Raw genomic sequence first — 24,692 nt, 5'->3', positions numbered from 1 at the left:
TTCTGTCAAGTTAGTTTTTATCCCCCATTTTAAGTAACTTATCCAAGATCATAAAGCCTGTAGATGACTGAGCAAAGATTAAAAGCTAAGTCTTCTGGCTCCAATGTTCAGACTTAGCTGGCAGGAACTCCTCGTCACTTTCTTTTTAAAAAGTCAAACTATGGTGAACTAAGATAACACTGACTTCTGAAGAATGGTAGAAGAGTTTGCCTGTGGGTGTCCCAGAAAGTGGGCTGCCCTCTACCTACTGGGACTTATACTATTAGCTCTATCGTTAAGTCCTTTCTCTTTTGAACTGTGCTGTCTTCTTATTGGAGGATCTGAAACAAAGGAGGAAGGGAAAGACAGTCACAATTCTAGGTGTCAGTGATCAAGAAAAGCTTATACTTAAATAATTCTGATCATGATGTAAAGGGCCATTGAAAGTTTGGCCTAAATCCTCGACAGAGACAAAATGACAAAATGAATGACAGTGACAAAATGAATGCTGTTATAATCCTCGTGTGGAATTTAGGCTAGATAACTAAACCCAAATTTGGATGAACTTGGGACTTCAGCTTAGTTCCTTAGCAGGAGTGGATACTTAAATCCTTCCCTCATACTTTAAAATGACCACATCTTTCTGTTTAAAGCAACCCTGCACTACCTCAGTCAATACAACCTGGCTTTTTATAGTGTGAGTGTCAGTATATATCCACCATATTGGACTCAATCCAATAGAGTGAATACTAGGAAAATGGAAAACCTCATTATATCCCTCATTCCCACATAATTCTATACCACATCATGAATTCTGAAGACAGATTTATAGTGAGACCTCAGGGCATATCAGATTTCAGATAATTAATCTAACACTACTGTTATAAGGAATTCTTTGAAGGGAGGCAAGTGACTGAGTTGGGACCAAGATGTTTTCTAAAATCCCACATATAAATTAACCAAACCGAAATATAATACTAATAAATTATCTCTATGACTAGAAGTGTGCTTTTTTATGAATAATGTTGAAAAGTCCAGCTAAATCTCCTCTGACTGTAGGAAATAGAATTTTAAACTTCAAAACATTATTATGGTTAAATATTAGTTCAATTATTAAAGCAACTGTGCTGCTAGTTTTCACTTATGTAAAAGCAATTTGAGAATTTATTGTCACAGAATATGAAATTTTGCTTTCAGACTACATCAGAGGGAAGGCAACGGCAGTCATGAGATTTATGTAGTACCAACAGAGATTAGAATTTTTACTTTGACAATTTTCATTGTTCATCACGAGTTGAAGAGTCTAATATTATACAGGCCTCTGGAATACAGTTGCTGTCTTAGGAAAATGGCAGTGTGAGAAAGGAAGGTAATGAGAACTGTCTTTTGTTGAAATTGGATGTGGAGGTAGGACTATAATAATAGACTAGAAATGGAGTCTAGAGATGATCTAAGCCTCTGTATGACAGATTCACACTGAGAGAGGAGATGACTTGTGGTCATCTGGGGGCAGATATAGGTTCTAGAACTCAGTGGCTTGTTTTCACCCTTTTAATTCCTATAAGTACCCTAAGAGTGGTGCTGGGAATTAGCTGGAGATAAATAGGTGGGCATATTACTTGGTGCACACTCCAAGGTTGTTTAGATTACATTATTATCATTAAGAATGTTCCCAGTAGTGACAAAGAAATAAAAATGGTTTATTCTTGGCAGGTTTTCCAGCTCTTTCCACCACTAGAGTAGATCAAATCAATTACTTTTTTGTACTCACTTAATTAGTGGTGCCCTTGTGGCCCAAAGGGATGAAAATAAAGCCAGAGAATAAACAATTTATAAGATGGTCACATGGACCTTGATAGGAGCCTATATTTAGAAATTTTTTAAAAGACATAGTATCTATTAAACATTATGAGAGAAAATGCATAGGATGTGAAAGTCTAAAATGAAACATCTTAGTGTATGTAAAGTCACATTACAGGAGGAGCCTAAAGTTTGTACAGCAGTCATAAATTAACTGAGAGAAGAGTGTATTCAAGATTAAACTCACACACACACAAATCAGTTCAAAGTTCTTTAGGTGAGATTAGAAGCATGAAAAGTTCAACACATGGTAAATAAATACTTGCTGAGCAAATTTAATCAAGAGGGGAACACCTGTTAAAAGTATAATATTCAATGAAGTACAAAAAGTGACAAGGCGTTTGGGGCCTCACCGTTTCCGGTAGTTTTGGTGAAACTCACAAGGGTTCCTCTTGAGCGTAAGGGATTCCAATGGCGTGCACCGTAAACTGGAGAGCCCAGCCAGAGTCTCAATATGGTTTTCAGCCAAGGATAAATACTGTATCTGAGGTATCTTTGGCAATTGTTTGAAAGATGTGAGATGGTTTTTGTTCATATTTAAAACTCTGCAGCTGGATATAAAATATAAACATCTTGTCATTTGTCTCCTAAAGAGGATGGTAAACTACTAAATCTTGCAAAACACTAGCATGCCTCACCTAGACCATAGCCCCTCAAAGGTGCGACAGTGATATTTTCTACAAATGTGGTTGGGAAGAAAAGAGAAATATGTATATTAAAATATTAAGAGAAAATAAGCAGGATATATAAGACTGTAAGCTTGTGTAGGGCAGGAATCTGTTTTCTTTTCCAATGTATACACTCAGTACCTGGCATTGTATTTGGTCCATGGTGGATTCTCAATAAGTCCTGAATGAAAGAGTGAAGAGCTGCATGTAATCTCAGCAATATAAAAGTTCACCCAAAGAAACATAATAACTTCTGAAGAGTATTGCCCCTAAGTAGTGAGATTATAATTATTTTCATTTCTTTCTACTTTTCTGTAGTTAAATTCTATATTGAGAAATAGCATTTTAAATCAGGAAAAAAAAGGCCTTTTTATACCAAAAAAAACTAAAAGCTATCCTTAGGAAAAGAAATGTGTGTTAGGCATTTAGGTTGAATACATTTTCCTGACAGATAATGCTTCTTAATATTTTTGCCTTAAAACTGTAATTATATAAAACCATGCAAGTAGAGACAATCATTCCAAATCTATCACTGACACCTTACCTAAAGGAAAAATTCCTTTATAAGCTGGGGTTTAATACCCTGAGACATGGTACTTATTTATGAACCTCATACCCCACAAAGACATTTGGTAAATAATTATTGCTAATGGTAAATATGGTGCTAAACTGAGAAAGGACAGCCACAAAGCAGCATGAAAAACACAAATTCAGTTTGAACCCACCCAGATTTCATTGTAATTTTTCACATCCATTATTGTCATTTTTCTTGTTTTCTTCCATTCCCTCTCCATATGGATATTTTACAGTCTTTTAATCATATCTTTGATAACTTTAGGTTTCCACTCTTTCCTAGGTTATACATAATCTTTATTTTTTAAAATAAATTTATTTATTTATTTTTATTTGTGGCTGCGTTGGGTCTTCGCTGCTGCATGCGGGCTTTCTCTAGTTGCGGCGAGTGGGGGCTACTCTTTGTTGCGGTGCACGGGCTTCTCATTGTGGTGGCTTCTCTTGTTGCAGAGCACGGGCTCTAGGCATGCAGGCTTCAGTAGTTGTGGCATGCAGGCTCAGTAGTTGTTGCTCACGGGCACTAGAGCGCAGGCTGAGTATTTGTGGCACACGAGCTTAGTTGCTCCATGGTATGTAGGATCTTCCCGGACCAGGGCTCAAACTCATGTCCCCTGCATTGGCAGGCAGATTCTTAACCACTGTGCCACCAGGGAAGTCCCTATACATAACCTTTAGATGCACGTTAGTACTGTTGCAATTTCTAATTGAAAACCCAGCCCAAGCAGATCCTGTCTCTCTGTCCTCCTTGCAATCTGTTGTTTTCTCATCTGCTTGTCATTCTCTCATTTTCAGTGTATACCCTGCCACTTTCTCAGCCTCTCAGATTCACCCTACCACACATCCTTAGTCAGTCGGATAATGTTAGGGGAGACGAGTGGCAAACCAAGTGTGGTTTTTCCCCTGGGGCAGAAGGGAAGGAGGCTATGAATATACATGCATCAATTTTCTTCTCTCTTGATACATTGATTTGACAGTCGTAAAGTTTGAATTGCAATTATATAATTTTATATGAAACATCCTATTTCTAAAGAAAGAAAGGACAAAAGAATACATCCAGAGAATACTAAAGCTCGGTCAAGTCTTTTCTTCAATCATTGGAGTTTCTCTCTCTCTTTTCTTTTTTTACATGATAGCAAAGATTTGGAAGTTTACTGATCTGGATCAAGTCAAGTTCACATACTCCAAATTAATGGTCTTCGAGTTCAGTGTTTCCAAAGTAGGCTATGTTACTGTTAAAATTCGTCGTTGTTGTCTGTTTATTTAAATGTGTATTAGAAAAATATAACTAATGCGTCACTATTTTATCCCTAGAAGAGAGTCTGGGGAAAAAAAACTGAACAAATTAATATCAAGTAACTGAATAAGTTAAGATGGCAGTGATATTAACATTCCTCTGAAATTTTTTATTTAGGTATTTTTAAATTTGTCATTTGAAAAGAACATAAGTAAAATCAAATGCTATCCAAGTTTGTCTAAAGTTGGGAAGGGGCTTTGAAAATGACCGAAGATACCCAGGGACCATTGCATATTCTGACACTTCCTCTGTCTGCCTGTTTCCCTCTCCTGTGCAACTATGATGATCTCTTTTTTTTTTAACATCTTTATTGGAGTATAATTGCTTTACTTTGCTGTGTTAGTTTCTGCTGTATAACAAAGTGAATCAGCTATATGTATACATATATCCCCAAATGCCCTCCCTCTTGCGTCTCCCTCCCACCCTCCCTATCCCACCCCTGATGATCTCTTTTTGTTGCCCTACCTCAGCCCAGCTCAGAGATGTATCTTAACCTGCTCTGGGATTTACCCTTCCTTCTTGTGGCTGCTTGATTTCCTTCATCTCCTAATTCTCTTCTGAGAACCTCTGTCTGCCCCTCTGATGGCTACCAAAGCTCACTCCAGCTACCCGTCTGCCTGGTGAAGCAAAGGGCAGCTCTCCACAGAGTTCTCAAGCAATCCTGAGCAAAGAGACAGATTATCTTTAACTTCAGGAGCTTAGGGTCCTTGGAATATCAAGGAGGCCATATAAATTTTAAAATTTTTAGTTTGTTTTTGTCACTGTTCTGATTGGCAACCCCTACCCCTCCATTAGAATGTGACCCTGAAGCCAAGACTCTTGTCAACTACCTGTAGAGTCTTTCCCCACAAGTGTTCAAAGAATATGACAAAACATCACTAACTTAGAATGATAATGTATATATAATGTAATTGTATTTCCAGTTGACAATGCAAGGAACATAGCAGGCTTTTCTGCCAATATGTTCTATGATTACAAATTACTCCCTTAAAAATTGATAATAACAGTATTAATTTGAAAAAGAATAGATCTTTCCCTCTAAAGTATGACATTTTGATGTATAAATTTCCCTTTTTGCCTTGCCCAGGCATCGCTTAGCACTCTCACTAAGACCTGACCACATGAGAGGAGTCACAGTATAAACAGACAATGGTCACGTACCCATATAGCAAAGACTTCACTTTAACTTAGTAACTGGACATGCTAGGGAGCAGATACCTTGGCAATCTTGCGGCACTTAAATCCACCAGTGAATTATCCACTAACCAGAGGGTTTCAACTCGAATTAGTCTTCTAAGAATCCTGTTAAAATTTGCAACTTGATAAGGGTCCCCCAAATCCTGAAATGAAAGGTTCAAATTCTGAAGGAAAAACAAATAAAAAGAAAAAGCAAGTGCTTTATCAACTTTTAAAAAGTTATTAATTTAAGATGTGTTGCATATTTAAACCAGCAGTTTTTACTGTTTTGTGTTTTGGTCTTCTAAAATATTCACAACATCCAAACACACAATTATTGCAGAGCTTCTCAAGGTAGGGAGGGAAGGTGAAGATCCTGACTGGATCCTGATTAGAATTACACACAAGGTTGGTGGGGAGGGGGGGTGTCAGGGAGAGAGGGAAAGACCCTCAAATAGATTCTGAAACTTCTCTAGGGGTAAAAAGTAGAGGAGGTAAAGCTCTGTTTGGCTTTAAATGATTAGTTATCTTTAGCCTCCTTGGAAATACTCAGAAATCACATTTATGCGCATTTCAGAGTAAGATACCATCATTCAAAAGATGGAAAATAAGATTTTATTTCAAAATAACCTGGGATACATACATAAAGATGACTTGGCATATTTCAGAGATAGTGGGTATTTTATTTTTACTTTTAACATCAGTCAACTTTGATCTCAAGGAAATTAAAACCACTCTCAGTGGTAGCATTGCTCTTGTAAACTCTATTGCTAAAAGTCAACTTAACTTTTTGTTTCCAAAATTTTACCATCAATTTCTGTGAATAGAAATTATTGCATAAAATGACTTTTTTTAAAAATTTGAAGCAAAATAATTTACTATTTTAGGGAAATATGGATATCTCTATCTAAAAAGATATGGTCTTGATATTTTTAGACATTAAACATTATAAAATTTATTACTTTAAATTTTATTTTCCCAAAGTATAAAAGGTCTTAATTTAAAATAAAACCAAAGAAATATTAAGATATTATATTTATCATTTCTACGTTAAATATCACCTTCTCAAATAGGATTTTTTGACCACTATTTCCCAATAAGGTTTTCTGTGATAGTTTAAAGTTTATTTAGTCATTCTCTGACAGTATAGTTATCTAAAGGCCAATTAAACTTTCTATGATAGTTTATTAGCAAGGCTCCATTGGCCTTTACAATATATCCATGGTTTAAATGACAGCTATAAAGAACAAATGTATGTATACACTGGAATGATTACCTCTAAAAAGAATCCTGGGAGTGGAGGTCAAAGTTTTAAGTGTATTGTTTAAATTTTTCAAATAAATAAATAGGAGCATTGTTTAAATTTTTAAAGAGTAGAATGTATCCATCCATTATATAAGAATAATTAAAATTAATTTTAGAAAGAAAACACTGTACTGGGAAACAATATTCTATTTTCCTGTCTTCTGCTAATAAGCTGTGTGACCTTGGGCGAATCATTTCTCTTTCTAAACTTTCCTTTCCTTTTTGAAAGGAAGGAGTTTGGACCAGACCCTCCCTGAAGCTCCTTCCCACGCCCTAATTCTATAATTCTACGACAAACAAGATCAATCTGTGAAACAAAAGAGGCAACAGGAGATCCCAATAAGTCTCATTTTGGGAAGATTTCCTAAAATTCTCACATACAATTTGATCACTTCAAAAAAAAATATTGACATCTTATTCTGCTAAAAAGAAGTTGATTTATTCTTTTATTGCTACCAATGGCTTAGTCTTCCCAGTTAAATCTTCAGTCCTCTGCTTAAACATGACTTGCTCCAATTGGAACTAGAAGCTTGAGTGATGGCAGCCCCATAGATTGGTAGTGGTCGGGCTAACTATAGGGACTGTTTCAATGCCAGTGGCTCAGCCAGCTGAGTCATTTTCAGCACCAAGAGACCACAGCTCATATCCTTCACTGGTGAAAGTTCGATTTGTTCCAGGATAGCTCTGTTCAGACCCAACTGGCTGCCCTAGATCTTCAAAACTTTTGGCTTACTGCATTGTTCAAAGGATTCCAGATTGCATCATAAATTCACTGATAAGGATTATTGTTCAACATTTGACTTTTTTATTATAAAAAAAACCCAATTTCATTCTCAATTCTTTTAAACTTTTTCCAAAGTTCAGCAATATCAAGATAAAATAAAGATTAGAGAATAAGTAGCAAGTCTTGATGAAGAGAAGGGAAGGAAAAAGAGATGGAGAGCCCAAACACCACTATTTTCAGAGAAAGTTCTAAAGATGTGCTTAAACTTTTGATGTTTATGCTGGCAAATACCCTTAAAAAAAAAAAAAAGTGTCGTAATTTAATCAATGAGGGAAATAGGCTTTTTTTTTCTTCTTCTGTTTTTAAGTTCTCACCGTGCAGTCCTCCCAGTTTTCTTGCAGCCATGTTTCCCATTTGTTTTTTTCAAGGACTCTTTTCCGTGGAGGCAAGGTACACTCCTGTCTGAAGAACAACTCTTCCTCAGAGGGTCCTGAGCAGAAATCACAAGGTGAGATCTTGGAAGTAGGTTTAGGAAGACAGGATTGACAGCCTCACTGGATGCTTGGCCGGTTGTTTTAAACTTCCACTAGGTATTTGGATTGAGGGAGACAGGATTGGACTCTTATGCCCACATAGTGTGAGCAGTAACAAAATGTATTTATGCAATTTAACACACTCCTGCTTGCCTGCCTAACTGGGTTGGGGAAGAGATGGGGACAGAAAAGATGCCAGGACTTGACCACTTTGTACACTTTCTAATTGTTGAAAATCATTTTTCGTGAAATTTGCTGAATAACTTTCCTCTCATGTCTTCCAAACAAAATAAAGTGAAACCTCTGATTTGAGAACACTAAATCAGACGCGCAGGTGTGACAAGAGTAAATTAATCACGAGATGATTGTTAAACATTTAAGCCACCAGTTCCTTTGTTTCTCTTCCTGCTGCAGGAAGCCTTGTGGCATTTCTGATGGGCTGACTTCCTAGGCCCTCCCATCACACGATGAGTTATACAAGAGAGAGGAAATAGCAAACAAATTAGCAAGTTTATTCTTTTCCATCTGTTTTACTTTTTTAAAGTTTACAGTAGAGTGAATACAGTTATCAGAAAAAAAATAGGGTTGCAGATTATTTTAATTTAAATTGTTCACAAGTTTGCTATCTATGGTCTAGGTTTCTACAGAGGATCAAATGTCAGCTTTAGCTTAAATTCTTACCTATAGATTTCTTTTTAAATGCAATTTAGCACATTGCTAGGAAAAATGTCCTAGCTAAAATATATAATATCTGTATTCTTTATTAGACTCTTTAATTCTGGGCAAATATTTTGAGGTTCAGAGATAATTTGATGATTTTCTAGAGTGATTAAAGGGGAGGAATGACCTCTATTAACTGTTCGGAAAAGTCAACATGTAGAGTTAACTTTTAATCTTACATAAATTACTTCTAGCCCAGGCAAGTGAGAAAAATCATCAGTATAATGGTTTAAATTTTCATATAATTTTCTCTTTAGGGATCATGACGTCACTCCTGACTTTCTCTCTCTTTTGTCTCTCAGTTCAATTAATCACCTAGTCCTACCAGCTTTCCCCTTGAGAACCTATCCCTTCCCTTTCAATGTCCAGACCCTCACATCTTCCTACCTGAACCAAAACTACTTTCTCTTGGATCTCCTGGTTTGCAATCTTCTCTCCTTCAACATAAATGACACAAATTGCCATCCAGCTCTCGTAAAACACAGCTTTTACCATAGGACTGACATATTCAAAACATTTCAGATTTCTTATTGCTTACCAAATAAAGATGAAAAAGCTTAGTTCATCAAGCAAGGTTTTCTACAATCTTATCCCAATCTCCATTTCCAAACTCATTTCCTACTATTTTCCAACCTTATTGTCTTCCAAATCGGGTTTGCACATAACTTCCAGGGTTAGGGAAAGGATATCTTGTTTCCAGTCTGGAGTTAAGTAGCAGGTAATTGTGTGACTCCAGATGATTAATTTTAATTTTCTGAGCCTCAGTTTTCCAAGTTTGCAAAAATATGGGGAAGACTAGCATCAAGGGCCCATCAAGGGCTGAATTTGGTGAGAAATTTATGTTTGAAGTTGATAATGTTTTATAAAAAATACTGATTTCTAATACTTTTACACCAACATAGGCTTCTTATTGCCATAGACCCCTACACTCTTATCATGCTACCCCAGGCAAACTTCATTCAGCTCTGATGCCAACCAAGCCCCTGACAGCAATCCTAAACTAAATGATTTCAATTCCCTTCCAACTCTAATATATTGTATTTCTTGAGTCAGACCTGGGACCATTTGTACCCCTTTCCCCCCGACTCCACTTTTCTGGAATGCACGATTCCCCTAATTTCAAAGGTGAAAAGAGCACAGAAAAGATATTGAAGGTATCAGGAACAAACTTTGCTTTTGTGGCAAGTTCATCTGGACTGTGATGGGAGATAATGAGTCCGTTTGTGAAGGATTTATGGAAGGCGATAAGAGCAACAGTCCAATATTCCATTATTGACAAAAACATCAGTTTTTCATCAGGCACAGGTGGAAGCCAAGAATCTAACCTGTCCTTTTAGACATTTCTCTCATAATAAACTGTAATGTTGCCACCCAGGGAATCACTTACCCCTGAAGGTGGTAGTATCCCAACCCCTTTACAAATAAAATATCCTTGTGCTAGGAAATGATCTTGTTCATTGATTAGGATGATCGGAGTTAAAAGTTATAGAACTGGAAAAACTGGAACCATCACCTAATTGACTGGGGAGACCTCAGGATTTATTGTCTTCAATACCCCCTCAAACTTGGTAGCTTTCTTTGTGCAATAGATGCCCCAGCGTTATTAAACTCTGCCCTGTATTGTTTGTTTGAGTTCTATCGATCTTCTGTTCTTTCAATTATTTCTTTTTAAAGCAACTTTCAAAGATTTCTTTGAAGTCGGAAGCCAAAGGTCTCTTCCACTGTGAGGAGTTCCATTAAATTGGATTCTTCTTTTTAAACTCAGACCTGGGTGATAATTGAAGATATATCTTAGTAGCTGAGAACTAAATTCTGGAATACCTGACAGCCCAGGGATGTTGGCTTTCACCTGCCATCTCTGAGCTTGTTCTTTGTCCCCTCACTGGATTTGTAACTCCTAACAGCAGTGACTGAATTAACTTGCTGGGGGATTTTCAAACAGAAAGAATCTATTCTCTAAAAGAATTCTGCCAACAGTTTGCTCTTTTGCTTTGTTTAATTGGGAGGAGTTAAGTCCGTCTCTATCTGGCAATCAAAGCCTTGGGAAATTGCTGTTTATCACACACCAGCTAACCTTTCTTTTCTTAGGGACTCTTCCTGGATGTACAATTTGAGCAACTGAGATCAACTGAAGTAGTCTCATGGGTGTTTCAGGATCTAATCTAGAAAGAGGGTCATTCTTATCAGAATGCTTCTGAAATGCACTTGTTCTCCGTCTCACAAAAAAACCCAAAAAAAACAAAGCAAAAAAACCAAACACTTCAACAAAATTTAGGGCAACAAACAAAGGACATCTATTTTCTTCACGGTTTGAGGTGATGGGATTTTCCACTGTTTCCCATCCCCTAGATCATGCTCCATTCTTTTTACAACTAGCCACTTGCGAGAGAATGGGTGTTGTTAATGATTTGTAGAAGCAAAATGTGTCTTATCTCTGCAGAGCAATGATAGCCTCTGCATAAATGGCCACCGTGGTCATCACAAAGGCTCGGTTTGCTGAGTGACGACCTCAGGGCATGACTTGGCTGCTTAAATCAGGGAAGGAGGGAGACCACAGGACTCTTTACACATGCTCATTTTCAGTTTACTCCTAGATTTTATTCTTCTGTCATGTCTTCCAGTTTCTTCAGTTCTACAGTTCTCTCTAAACCTCAACTCTCCACCTGTGCTCCAAAGACAATTTCTTTTTGCCTCGTTGTGCTTGCCACAATTATCAACCACTCCCCTCACACACACTTACACACACACACACACACACACACACACACACGCATGCATGCATGCATAAATGCCAACACCCTTACTTTCTCAAATTTTCACTTCCTATTCAAATTTCTTCCTTTCCTGCCTCTCCCCAAGCCCCCTAAACCAGTGTTTCCCATAGCATGCCCCTCAGATCATCTGCAACAGAATTGCCTGTGATAATTTTAATAAATGCAGATTCCAGGGCCCCACTCCAGACTAACTATATCAGATTATTTGGGCGTGCTGCCTGGGAATCTGTGTTTTCCACACAGTTCCAGGTAATTTGTCTGTACACTGAAGTTTAAGAGCCAATTAAACCGTGCCTTCGTTAGCCCCTGATGTAACCCTTTCTCTTTCTTTTGCTGATGAACTCTGTACCTGTGACACACATGGCCTCCACGGCCTCTGGTCTCCTTCCTTCCTAATTCCCCATAATTTCTTTTTTATTACTTATTTATTTATTCATTTAAAAAAAATTTTTTACAGTAGGTCCCTGTTATCTATTTTAAAAATAGAAGTGTGTACATGTCACTAATTCCCCATAATTTTTTGCTCTTTGAAAAATATTCTAAGTTCTCCAAAGGGAAGTTCTAATTTACCTCTAATAGTACTATCTAATAATATTTTATTATTATAAAATAAGTTAATATAATATATAATATAAATCATTATAATATAAAATAATGTTTTCTTATATAAGCCAGTGCTTAGCTGCAAATAGATACGGCAGAGTTAAAACATAAGAAAGAAAATGATGTTATTTTAATCACCCTTTGTCAATTGAGTTTGAGTGAAAGAAGAAAGACATTGGTGGGTAAAGTAATGCAATGGAGTGGGGAAATGGGCAGATGAGTATATCTAAAGCAACTTTTCTTAAATCAGTATTACAACTGTACGATAGACAATGTATCTGCAAGTCTGCAAATACAGATATAAGGTAGCCAAGATACTTGATGTTTTGTAAAGAATAAATACTCACTGCAGCAGGAATTATGTCTAATATTATTTCATCAGCTTATGGGGGATGCAAAAGAGACAAGAGAAACGCACACTCTCTGTCCTTATACAACTTATCTATTGAAGCTACTTATAGAAATCAAACATTATGTATATTGGGGCTGCAGATAAAAAATTCTTCATACTGTCACACCAGTACACTTGTAAAATCTGATAGGATGAAAAAGGAATAGTAAAACATTGGTTATTTTACCAAATTTAAAATGCTTAGTGAACATACTAATGAGACTACCTGGTTTATTTAGATTTTTTTTAAGCTTTTTAAAAAACCGATGTAGGATTAATCAGCTTAAAGTCATCCACTGAAGTGACAGTGTTATTCATGACCATAAAATTCCAACAAAGATCATTGGTTAAGTAAAATTAATAATATCCTTATGATGGAAATATCTGCAACTTTTAGAAAACTTGTTTGGGGTAATGTTTAATAACATGGCGGAAAGAAAGGCGCACAATATAAAGTGAAAAAACTCAAGAAACACAATTGTTCACATAATTTTGTAAAGAAATATATACATGCTTTTCAAAAAAAGACTAACTGGAAATAAAACTCACAGTGACTATTTCTGGATAATTGAATTACAGGTTCTTCTTTCTCTATTTTCCAATATTTAATACTGAACATTTGTTATTTATATAATCTGCTATAAGAATATACTTTTAAAGGTGGCTTCACTATATTAACAACTCTATGGTCTTAAAACGGGAAATTTTTCTACCTCCAAGTAATACAGGTTTTTAATCCCCAAGTAATGTCTTGTGATCCTCAAAAAACATCCACTAGGAGCATGTATGCAAAGACCACACACTTCTGTTCCTTTACCTTCTCTTACTCCTGGGCAACGCAGTTGACTTCCTTTGATGTCATTTTGTTCTACCTTGTGCCAAGTAAGGTACTTAAAAGAATCTGATGGAAGCTTTAAAATAAGAGAAAAGAGAAATATCATCTGGCAATATATAGTTCACTTACTTTTATGGGTGCAAGTAATGCAAACCCATCCCAAACATTCAGCCAAATTGAACTCCAATTACCTAATGGTGTGCTCATAAACGTTATCTTAGTCCAATCTAAATTATGTATTATTCAACTTTGCATCTCCAACACCTGCAACTGATTTATGTTTGATGACAAATGACAGCAGAAATAAATATATTACCCATTCATGAATCCACTTTACACCACCTCTGATAAACTGTCCTTTAATATTTATTGAATAGCTCATAAAGAATCTCATTCCATTTTGGAAGACTTGTAATTGTTAATGGCTCTTCATTATATGGACCCCAAGTAATCCCTCTAAGTTAGTCCAGTTGTACAAGTTCTGCCTTTTGAGACTACACAGAAGAATCCCTCCACATGTGACTACTATTTTAAGTCTTTGGTAATAGTTGTCATCTTCTCTGTCATTTAGTTATTACTAACAGATCATGGTTTACAAATTATTAAATATCCAGGGAAAACGTGGTTCTCCTTGGGAAGAGTTCCATTTTATTGACATTGCTCTTGAAATGTGTAGCCAGTATTGAATGAAATATTTCAGGTCTGGTCATCTTCCTTTTCTGGACAGTATATTATTGACCAGAATATGTGCCAAGATCACATCTAGGGCAATCTTATGTTGTTTACTATTACTGAGGTTGTAATCAATCAAAATGCCTGTATTTTACATAGCTTATGACAGTTTCAAGGTTAACACAAACAAAAAGGCATATTACTCAGAAAGGAATATTATGTTAAATACATACGCCATAGATTCATTCTTCTGTTAGCCAGTGTTATGCACATATATAAATGAATCCGGAATATTTGATTTGAAGAAATGTCATTACAATATTTGGAACAACTGCATTCGTTTCACAGAGCAGCATTTTGCATAGTTTATGCTTTGCTTGAGCTGTACATTTGTGTGACTAATACTAACATGAAAAACATTTCCACCATTAAATAAGCTTATGAGGCTCTAGATTAAACCGAACTAAGCATTTCTCTTACTACAGGACTTCTCTGAGCCTTTAGTATCTTAGCATATATTGTGAGTCTGTACTACAAAGTGTTCCCCTGGACTTTTAAACCATAGAACCTTTTATTCTTAGAGCAGCACATGGGACTAGTGCATCCTGTAAAGCAGAATTTGGGAAAAGCTGCCTCAAAATAAATTGGGAAGAGGTGGCTTTTTAATAATCAATTAGCTTTGATCTTTTACTTCATTACTTCATCACTGAATGACCTTAGTTGTTCCATAAATATTTCAATATCTTCATTTTAAAAATAACAAAAGCTCTCTCCCTTATTAAGAGCAACATTTAAAAGTTAATTAATTCTTGAGCAATTCTTTGAGATAATTTGAGGATTGGCTAACATACTTTCAAGGAATTCACTCATTCTTCAGAACTACAGTTTAAAAAAACAAGAAGTACAAATACATTTCAGATTATTGAAAAATGTAGTCTCTGGCCCATTCTTGGTTGTTCAGTTTACATGTTTAGGGAAGCTTCTTTCCCAACCTGTTATGTGCTTTTGGAATTTTTTTGCTTGCTCCTATCATAGAACAAAAATTTCTTAAGTTAAATTTCCTGTAGTTGCCACACCCCATTTACCTTTTGGTGCTATTTCATGAGACTCTTGCTGGGAAACAAAGAATCTAAGCTAAAGCTGTATTTGAGAATAAAGTTTCCATTTTTCAATTGACATCTAATTTTGTCCAAAAACGTGTCTTTTTTTTTAACTCTTCATCTTATTTTATTTGTAAAATTGCATCCATCCTTTAATATTCATTGCAAATGCTGCCTCCTCCATTTTAAAAATTTATTTATTTTATTTATTTATTTTTGGCTGTGTTGGGTCTTCATTGCTGTGCTCGGGCTTTTCTGTAGTCGCGGCGAGCCGGGGCTACTCTTCGTTGTGGTGTGTGGGCTTCTCATTGCAGTGGCTTCTCCTGTTGTGGAGCACGGGCTCTAGGCACACAGGATTCAGTAATTGTGACATGCAGGCTCAGTAGTTGTGGCTCATGGGCTCTAGAGTGCAGGCTCAGTAGTTGTGGTGCACGGGCTTAGTTGCTCCGAGGCATGTGGGGTCTTCCCGGACCTGGGATCGAACCCGTGTCCCCTGCATTGGCAGGTGGTTTCTTAACCACTGCACCACCAGTCCCTGTCTGTTTTTGAAAGGAGTTATGAGGTTGATTTTGGGATTTCTGACATTGTAGGAAAATGAGCCTTTGCATTTCTTTGTTTATATCTATGTAAGGCTGTCAATGTATTGCAGTTCTGTGACCGTTGTTTCTTCTTAAAGGAACAGTGAATATTTGTGTCTTACCCTGTTCTTTTTTCTTTTTTAATTCTGATGGACCAATTGATTAATCCATTCGTTCAATAAATATTTTTGAATATTTTGAATTTCAATCCATTCATTTATTCAAAAATATATATTGTACCCTTGCTATGTGTCAGGCACTCTGTCAGACACTGAGGATACGAAGTTAAATAAAATATGGCATTTGTGCTTGAAAAACTCATTTTCTGGAATTTGGGAGGCAGACATATAAATAACTCATTTTGATCCAGTGGGATGAGTGGAACAATTTTGAATGAAGGAAAGGAGAAAAAGCCTGGATGATTCCACTTAGATGTGTTAGAGAAAAGTCTTGGAAGTGGTGAGTTTAGGAGGAGAAAATTTTATCTTGTGGCCAAAGGACATTCCAGAAAGAAAGGAGATAAATCTTAGACTAGGGACAGAATTTGAACTCAGTGGGGGAAAGGAAGGGACGCCACTTTTGTTTCTCTGGTCATTATCTTTTCTACTCATCTTGGTCTCTTTTGTCTTCCTTCCTCCAGCTCAGATTCTTTCCCTTGCCTCTTTGAGTTGGGACTGAGAGTACCAACCTTTTATTTTCCCCCCAATTACAAGGATAGGTTTAATACACTTATTAAAAGTTTATACACTTATTAAAATACACTTATTTAATAAGTATATAAAGTTTATACACTTATTAAAAGTGTATTATAATTATACACTTATTAAAAAGTGTTAAATCCAAGGTAAAACACAGTTTTAAACTTATCATTAGGTAAAGGGCTAATCAAAAATATTTACCAGGGATGATATTCCAGAATCCGAACGTGAATAAAAAGTTCTGTTCCTCAAGAGAGCCGACCCAGTGTGTGACTCACTCAGATAGGAGGCGTAGGATGAATTAGATGGATGAATCTCCTGACTGCTTGTGTTTTGACCTGAAGAGCTGAATGAAAGAAAATGCTTAAAGTCTTTAAATGTAAATACCTTTGTATAAAACAACAATAACAACAAATTATAAACATCAACTTTTCCAATTAGAGGAGAGATAAATGATACCCTAGGAATTCTGTCATAGTCCTACGCACATTGTTTTATGGCTAACAGTCACTTAAGACAAATTCTCTCCCAAGGTAAGGGTGTCTACATAGATTGCAGATCTTAGAAAAGTAAATCTAATGGTACACACGAATACATGCTCATAGGATATGAACGAGAAAGTCAGCCCTAATTTTGGAATATCATTCCTAGTAGAGCTATCATTGCAGATTTGGCACAAACAAGCCTTAAACTCCATACTGTTTTTCCATTGATCTGGACCTTCCATTTTCCCTGAAATTTCCCCCAAACCTCTTACATTTCCTCAAATTGGTGGCAAATATATTAAAAATTCAGGTTCTTTAATCAATTTTACTCACTTTGAAATAATACTCAAACATTTCACTTAACAACAGTCCAGTTCTCTCTGTATTCCCATTGTTATGCCACTGGCATATAAAATGTCTTTTTCACTCTCCTATATTTATTATTCACTGTTATTCTTGCACTTTTCCCTTTCTCCTTAGCAATGGTTATATGTTTCTCTTTCTGTAATTGGTGCTATATATTATTTTAAGCCAATTAAAAAATATCTAAATATGCTTTTTCACGTTAAGTAAAACTAGAAATTGTATCTATTTCTGACCTCTTTTCACTCTTCGGGGATCATTTTTCAGGCTCCAAGAATCTTAAGAGACAGAATTCTATATTTATGACACAGTTATTATGTAGCTCTATAGCAATTTTACTTACAAGAAACTGACACTTCTTGTATATTGAAGTTGCCTTCATGAAGTACAATGTAGAAATGTTTTTCATTTTTCATTCATTAACTGATGTGCTATAGTAGAAGAGCATAGCCATTACATCATATTCAAAAAATAGCACACCTGTGCCATTAAGAAAATAAAACTGTGTCCTATTATCAAGGAGAAAATTATTCCTCCATCTGTTACTAAATAACAAATCAAAGACTTGGTCTCAATTATGTGAAAAAGTCAGAAAATATATGCCTTTCAGTTCTTTTCCACTTGAGCAATTCTTTAATAATTTGGATAATGTTTCTTGACATTACCAAAGAACACCTTACCATAGCAACAAGTTAACAAACATTAGAAGAACAACATTACATTGTGCAAAATTTATTATTCCTGAGGCAGGTAAATCCTACTATCTATGACCAGAGTTTTGGCCAACAATCAGGGAGAAAAAAATGGGGCAAAATGGAACAGTATTTCAGGGGATGAACAGAGGACAAAAGTTGAACTGACTTTTTTGGTTCACTTGTCTTTATGAAAATATGCTAGCCATTTTCTGCCAAAATGAAATCAGGAAAATAAGGGTAATGAACATGACTGAATCTTTCTTCAGTGACTGGTGTTCTGTGATTCTAAACTTCAGTGGTGGTTACACAGTGATGAGAGGCTGACTTGTAAGTGTGAGAAATGGTCTTATTTTGCTTAAAGCAGAGAACAGGGGAAAAATAAGTTCACATAACCAAAATATCTGATGAGAGAGATCCGGCTAATTGGGTTTTCAGTACACTTTTCTTGTGTAGTGCTGCAAGACCAAGCCCAACAGCTTCAAGGTAATATCATGTTTACAAGATACTGAAAATTATCTCATCATCTTAGTTTACATAGGATGATTTGAGAGTATAACTTAAAGAAGTACTTGCGCCATTACCCTGACTACTACTAGACATTTATGAATAACAGAAGGTAATTAAAACTTCAGTAACACACGTACATACGCAAATAACATCCCCACTATTTCTTTTTCTCTCCTTTTTTTTTTTTTTTTCCTGCCAGAATGGAATGAATTGAATTTGGTGTAGAGTTTCAGCTAAGGACAGATGATCTGAGAAGATTCTAACCAGTAGATGACTAGTCTGACTCTCTTCCAGTGTGATATCTTTTTGTGGGTCCCAAAGGCTGGATTCCTTCTCTCACATTCATATACGCTTCCTGGGCGCCACACCAGAGGGCAGTGGTGAAGGGCAGTATGCTGGAATCTTGCAGTAAAACCTTTGGGACATTCTGAAAATCTTCTTTGTTCCGTTACTTCTATCTTAAATTCCATACGGAAGTTTTCTTTGGTCTGCTTTTTGGGGAGAAATATCAGCAAAGAAATATAATTTCTGATCCTTTAGTTTTAAAAAAAGAAAAGGTAAATCATCCTCAAACTTCTACTATATCTGCTTTAATGCACACATCACTGATGTCGAAACTGCAAGACCTGTGAGTCTTAGGAGTCTCCAAACAGCTACTGCTGTGACCTCGGGTCACTTAGCACCTCTGGTGGTTCCTTACCTTTAATATTCAGAAGATGATGTGGACTCTGCCTGAGTGAAAAGGTTTTCTGTTTTGTTTTGCAACATTATTGCCATGATGACAACTATTACTAATATTATAATTTTACAGTTAACATTTCTTGAGCACTTGCTATGTGCTAGGCATTGTACTAAGAACTTTATGTAGATTAACTCATTTAATCACTACAATCACCAAACAAAGTGGGTAACATTATTATTTTGATTTTAGAGATGAGGAAACTGAGGCCCAGAGAGGTGGCATAACTTGCCCAAGTCACACAAGTAAATGACCAAGTGTTCTTAATTACTAGGGTTCAATTAAGATTCAGATAAGCTACTATGATTCTTTAAATAACTGTAAATCTGTATCATTTATTAGGGTGCAGTTGCTAGTAAGGAAAATCATTAATATTGATTTTTCTTATTCTGATTGCTCCACTTAACTACAGATAATTTACTAGTTAATAGAACATGTAAATCTTAGCAGTGACTATTTACTGAAAACAAAAGGTAAGCCTTTAGTAGTAGAACCTATGAGAACACCATTCCAGATAACATCAAGCTGTTTTTAAAACCCTCTCCTGTTGCCCCTCCCCAAAAGAAAATAAAGCTAGACTTGCAGTTTAGTTGGTATATTGGTTTATTCATTTTTAATCTTTCTGCCTGCAGTGAACAAACAGTTATCATAAATTACAACTCTAAATCCTTATGAAAGAGAAATTAATTTTATTAATGTTGTAGTATAAAGCTGCCACAGAGGAGGTGCCGTGGCTAAAACTGTACATTTGTCAGGAGTAACTTATAGTGTCTTTAAATTATGTGGTATTATCTGAATTGGCCATCTATTCTTGGTTTTAAAAAGTGTAGAATGGCCAACAAGAAGGAATCGGGTGAGCTGAGACTGCAGGATGAAAAACAATAATAATATCATCTATTAATTCATGAGCCCCTTTCATTGGAAGATTGCAATGTCCTTTACAATCAGGAATTTATAAGCCTCATAAATTGCCGGCTGCAACAGGGTGCTGTTTAATTAAAATGTCAAATTGGTGATTATGTAGCTTTGTAAGGAGAGTGAAGGAGAAAGTGGCAGATGGCCTAGTTTCTGAGGTGAAGCCGAGCTCTTGAGGTGAGGGAGGCTGTATTGGACACACACCAACCAGAAGGCCAGAGGGCACCTTACAGACACCCAGCGTTGTCTAAATTGCACTGCCTGCGACTCCATTTCTAAATGTTCCATCTACGTTCAGTGCTGCATCCTGAGAGCTTTGTATTTCGAAAGGAAGAAAAAGCTCAATCGTATTTTTCAGTTAGCAAAGGACACTCCCCAAATCCTCAAATGCTCTCTTTCTCCTCCCAAAATATTGAGCTAGGTTCTCAAATCTAGTGGAATCTTGCTAAACCAGGTACTTCTTAGGTTACTGGCTAGAGGAAAATTACCACGGACTCTAGAGCATTAAATTTGGGTGAAAGGAGATATCAATACAGCCTCTTTGATTTCTTTGACCATTCTTCTTATCTTTTAAAATCCAGAATCCCTGTCCTCTCTATGCCTATATTTAAATGTATTCATTTGTAAAACGGGTGATGATTTTACTATCTGCATGCTAGAGATGGTGATGAGATAATATAAAGTACTGGGAAAGGAAGTTTCATGAAATCAAGAAGTAATTTGGTATCATAATGTGTTAGTTTCTGGAATGGCAAATTTGGTATACCAAGTTATTACGTTCAAATTTGGGATGGCTCTAAATTAATTTCCCAGAACTAAACCCATAAATTGAGTAAATAATCATATAGCAATGAACTGTTCTAAAAAACTGTGTTTTACAGATATCCCTCAAATTTTAGTACCCAAGGCCCAGGATTGTAACAGATATATCTGAAATTATTTAGATTGTTGATTCTAAAAACTTAGCACACTAATTGTAATTTTGAAAAATATACAACTAAAATGATCATTTCTCTATTTCTATCTGAATGGGTCAGGTTTTGATCTTATGCGACCTTGTATTCTTATGAATTTTGCTTTTCCCTGTTGTTCCAACCCCATGTGCATTCTTATAAACACAAACAGGTCCCCACATTAAGGTACAACAAAAGTAAAAGAACAAACGTGTATCAAACTTCTCTAGAGGGAAAGCTTGTAAACTTCAATACCTATTAGTGGGTTCATTGATACTTATAGAAATAAGAAGTTATATTAAAATACCAAAAACAATGAAGATAGACTGAGATACCTCTATGTTCCATTAACAAAATTATATTTAGAAATTTTTAGAACTTTATTGTAACCACATATATAGCTGTTATTTAGAAGATTCCCAATACTTAAGAATCTTTTACTACAGAAACATAGATCAATGGAACAAGATAGAAAGCCCAGAGGTAAACCCACGCACCTATGGTCAACTAATCTATGACAAAGGAGGCAAGGATATGCAATGGAGAAAAGACAGTCTCTTCAATAAGTGGTGCTGGGAAAACTAGACAGCTACATGTAAAAGAATGAAATTAGAACACTCCCTAACACCATTCACAAAAATAAACTCAAAATGGATTAGAGACCTAAATGTAAGACCGGACACTATAAAACTCTTAGAGGAAAACATAGGAAGAACACTCTTTGACATAAATCACAGTGAGATCTTTTTTGATCCACTTCTTAGAGTAATGGAAATAAAAACAAAAATAAACGGGACCTAATGAAACTTAAAAGCTTTTGCACTGCAAAGGAAACCATAAACAAGACAAAAAGACAACCCTCAGAATAGGAGAAAATACTTGCAAACAAATCAACGGACAAAGGATTAATCTCCAAAATATATAAACAGCTCATGCAGCTCAATATTAAAAAAACAAGCAGCCCAATCCAAAAATGGGCAGAAGACCTAAATAGACATTTCTCCAAAGAAGGCATACAGATGGCCAAGAAGCACATGAAAAGCTGCTCAACATCACTAACTATTAGAGAAATGCAAATCAAAACTACAATGAGGTATCACCTCACACCAGTTAGAATGGGCATCATCAGAAAATCTACAAACAACAAATGCTGGAGAGGGTGTGGAGAAAAGGGAACCCTCTTGCACTGTTGGTGGGAATGTAAATTGATAAGCCACTATGGAGAACAGTATGGAGGTTCCTTAAAAAAACTAAAAATAGAACTACCATACGACCCAGCAATCCCACTACTGGGCATATACCCTGAGAAAACCATAATTCAAAAAGACACATGCACCCCAATGTTCATTGCAGCACTATTTACAATAGCCAGGTCATGGAAGCAACCTAAATGCCCATCTACAGATGAATGGATAAAGAAGTTGTGGTACAAATATACAATGGAATATTACTCAGCCATAAAAAGGAACGAAATTGGGTCATTTGTAGAGATGTGGATGGATCTAGAGACTGTCATACAGAGTGAAGCAAGTCAGAAAGAGAAAAACAAATATCGTATGTTAGCGCACATATGTGGAACCTAGAAAAATGGTACAGATGAACCAGTTTGCAGGGCAGAAATTGAGACACAGATGTAGAGAACAAATGTACGGACACCAAGGGGGGAAAGCCGCAGGGGGGTGGTGGTGGTGTGATGAGTTGGGCGATTGGGATTGACATGTATATGCTGATATGTATAAAATTGATGACTAATAAGGACCTGCTGTATAAAAAAATAAATAAAATAAAATTCAAAACTTAAAAAAAAAGAATGCTTTACTACTCCCTATGTTGTCATAATTTTGAAAATTCAACCACATACAACACTACAAAGGAGAAGAATGTAGACACTAAAGGACAACATGTGATTAGGTAGATCTTGTGAACAGAGACAAAACTATAATAAAATTCCAGATGAAAGTGACAGTATGTTAGGAAAGTAGTATGACTAAGACTCATTTCATTATGTGCAGAAACGTGATGGAACAAATACTGACACTAAGAAAACTTCTTTTCTTTTTTTTTTCTTTTTCTTTCCTCCCTCCCTCCTTCTTACCTTCCCTCCCTCCCTCCCCCTTTCCTTTCCTTTCCTTTCCTTCTTTCCTTCCTTCCTTCCTTCCTTCCTCCTTCAAAAGTTGAAGGTTAAAGTTTAAGTTGTAGCCTGGGCATTACTTTTTACACTGTCTCTAAAGGAGAGACAATTTTATAAAACTTACTAGTTTAAAAAGAATAATACTGATCATAAAGATCACTTTTTTACAGAGCTCACAAGTAAACTTCCTCTTGGTATAGTGTATTCAAGGGTGTTAGCAAGTAGGAAAAATAAAGTTTATAATTGCTCACAGAACTTCTACCCATTTAAAAACTATTGTTTCACATGCCCAGTTCTAATTATGACACAGTTTTTAACATTAAAATCAACATAACATCTAGACGCTGCTTGAGATGTACACAGTTTGCTAACAAAAACAAAACTTCTGTAATAGAACTGCTTCAGCCTCTGAACCTCTTCCTAAGCATCATTCCTATCTTAACTCTAAGCAGTAAATTTAGGGAGCTATAAATATGTTTCATACACTCATGAAACCACAGTGTATTTCATCCTGAAAATTGAAGGTGCAAATCTCACTTTTTTTAAAGATGAGAGCCAAATTCAACACTAATAGAAGGACAAAAAAATTCAAGAAACTTGCAACCCCCCTAATTGTATATTGTCGACATTATCAGCATGCTTTGAGAAATATTTATGTAACAGCTATAACGTTTAGGAGTGAGGAAACAAGGATTGGGTTTTGGCCCTCTTATTTAATCTCATTTGTGGTTTTATTGATCTAGTAAAAGTCCTGTTTTGTGCTAGTAATTTCATTTAAATATAATTAATAGGTACAAACTAATATTAACTAATAATTCATAGATATTAACTAATAGATATTTCCTTTTGTCTGTCTTATCTGTTTTTCCCCCTGAAATTCACACTCGTTCTCTTAAAGAGCCCTGTGTAGCTATAAATGTACCACTGCTAGACAGAGGTCCAGCTCTCTCTGTTACAGTATTGATCACCTGAATTGCATTTGTAGCCTGTTGCCTGCTATAGGGGAGACGGTGGCTTCTTTCTCCGAGCAGGCATCATCAGTAACACAGGTTGCATGATTTTACATTTTTAAATGAAATTTAATCCAGGAACACTACCTATGTTTGTTTGTTTGTTTGTTTTCTCTTAAGGAATGACTGAGGCTACTTTTTAGCATTTCATTTGCTTACCTTTCAGACATGTCTTGCTGGTGCATAAAGTTCCTCTGGCCTTCATAAGGCTATTTTTCTGAAGACAGTTTTCATCCTCCTCCCAGGAGGGGCTATGAGAGCTGTCCACCAAGAATCTGCAGCCTCCTTTGGGGGTCTTCCATGTATTCACTGTGACCAAGGAAACAACCTGTTACCTAGCAACCTGGCCCTTCAGTAGGTATTGTTACCAATCTCTCAGTGCTCATCTAAGGAATTCCTGTGCTCCTGGAG

The 24,692-nt window shown here is 36.1% G+C and overlaps 1 protein-coding gene across 1 annotated transcript; it reads right to left on the bottom strand.

Annotated features, from left to right (window-relative positions):
* Positions 1–274: 274 nt before the first annotated feature.
* On the bottom strand, positions 275–24,466 carry LOC103013543 (uncharacterized). The gene is made up of 7 exons (XM_028162675.1): positions 24,441–24,466; positions 16,685–16,829; positions 13,418–13,511; positions 7,954–8,069; positions 5,593–5,735; positions 2,193–2,390; positions 275–320 (listed from the first exon to the last, which is right to left on the bottom strand). Exons 1-7 carry the CDS (start codon positions 24,464–24,466, stop codon positions 275–277), a joined length of 768 nt encoding a protein of 255 aa, XP_028018476.1.
* Positions 24,467–24,692: the final 226 nt, after the last annotated feature.

Source organism: Balaenoptera acutorostrata, chromosome 4, assembly GCF_949987535.1.
Source record: "Balaenoptera acutorostrata chromosome 4, mBalAcu1.1, whole genome shotgun sequence".
Classification (NCBI taxonomy): Eukaryota; Metazoa; Chordata; class Mammalia; order Artiodactyla; family Balaenopteridae; genus Balaenoptera; species Balaenoptera acutorostrata.
This window is presented reverse-complemented; position numbering and strand designations above follow the sequence as displayed.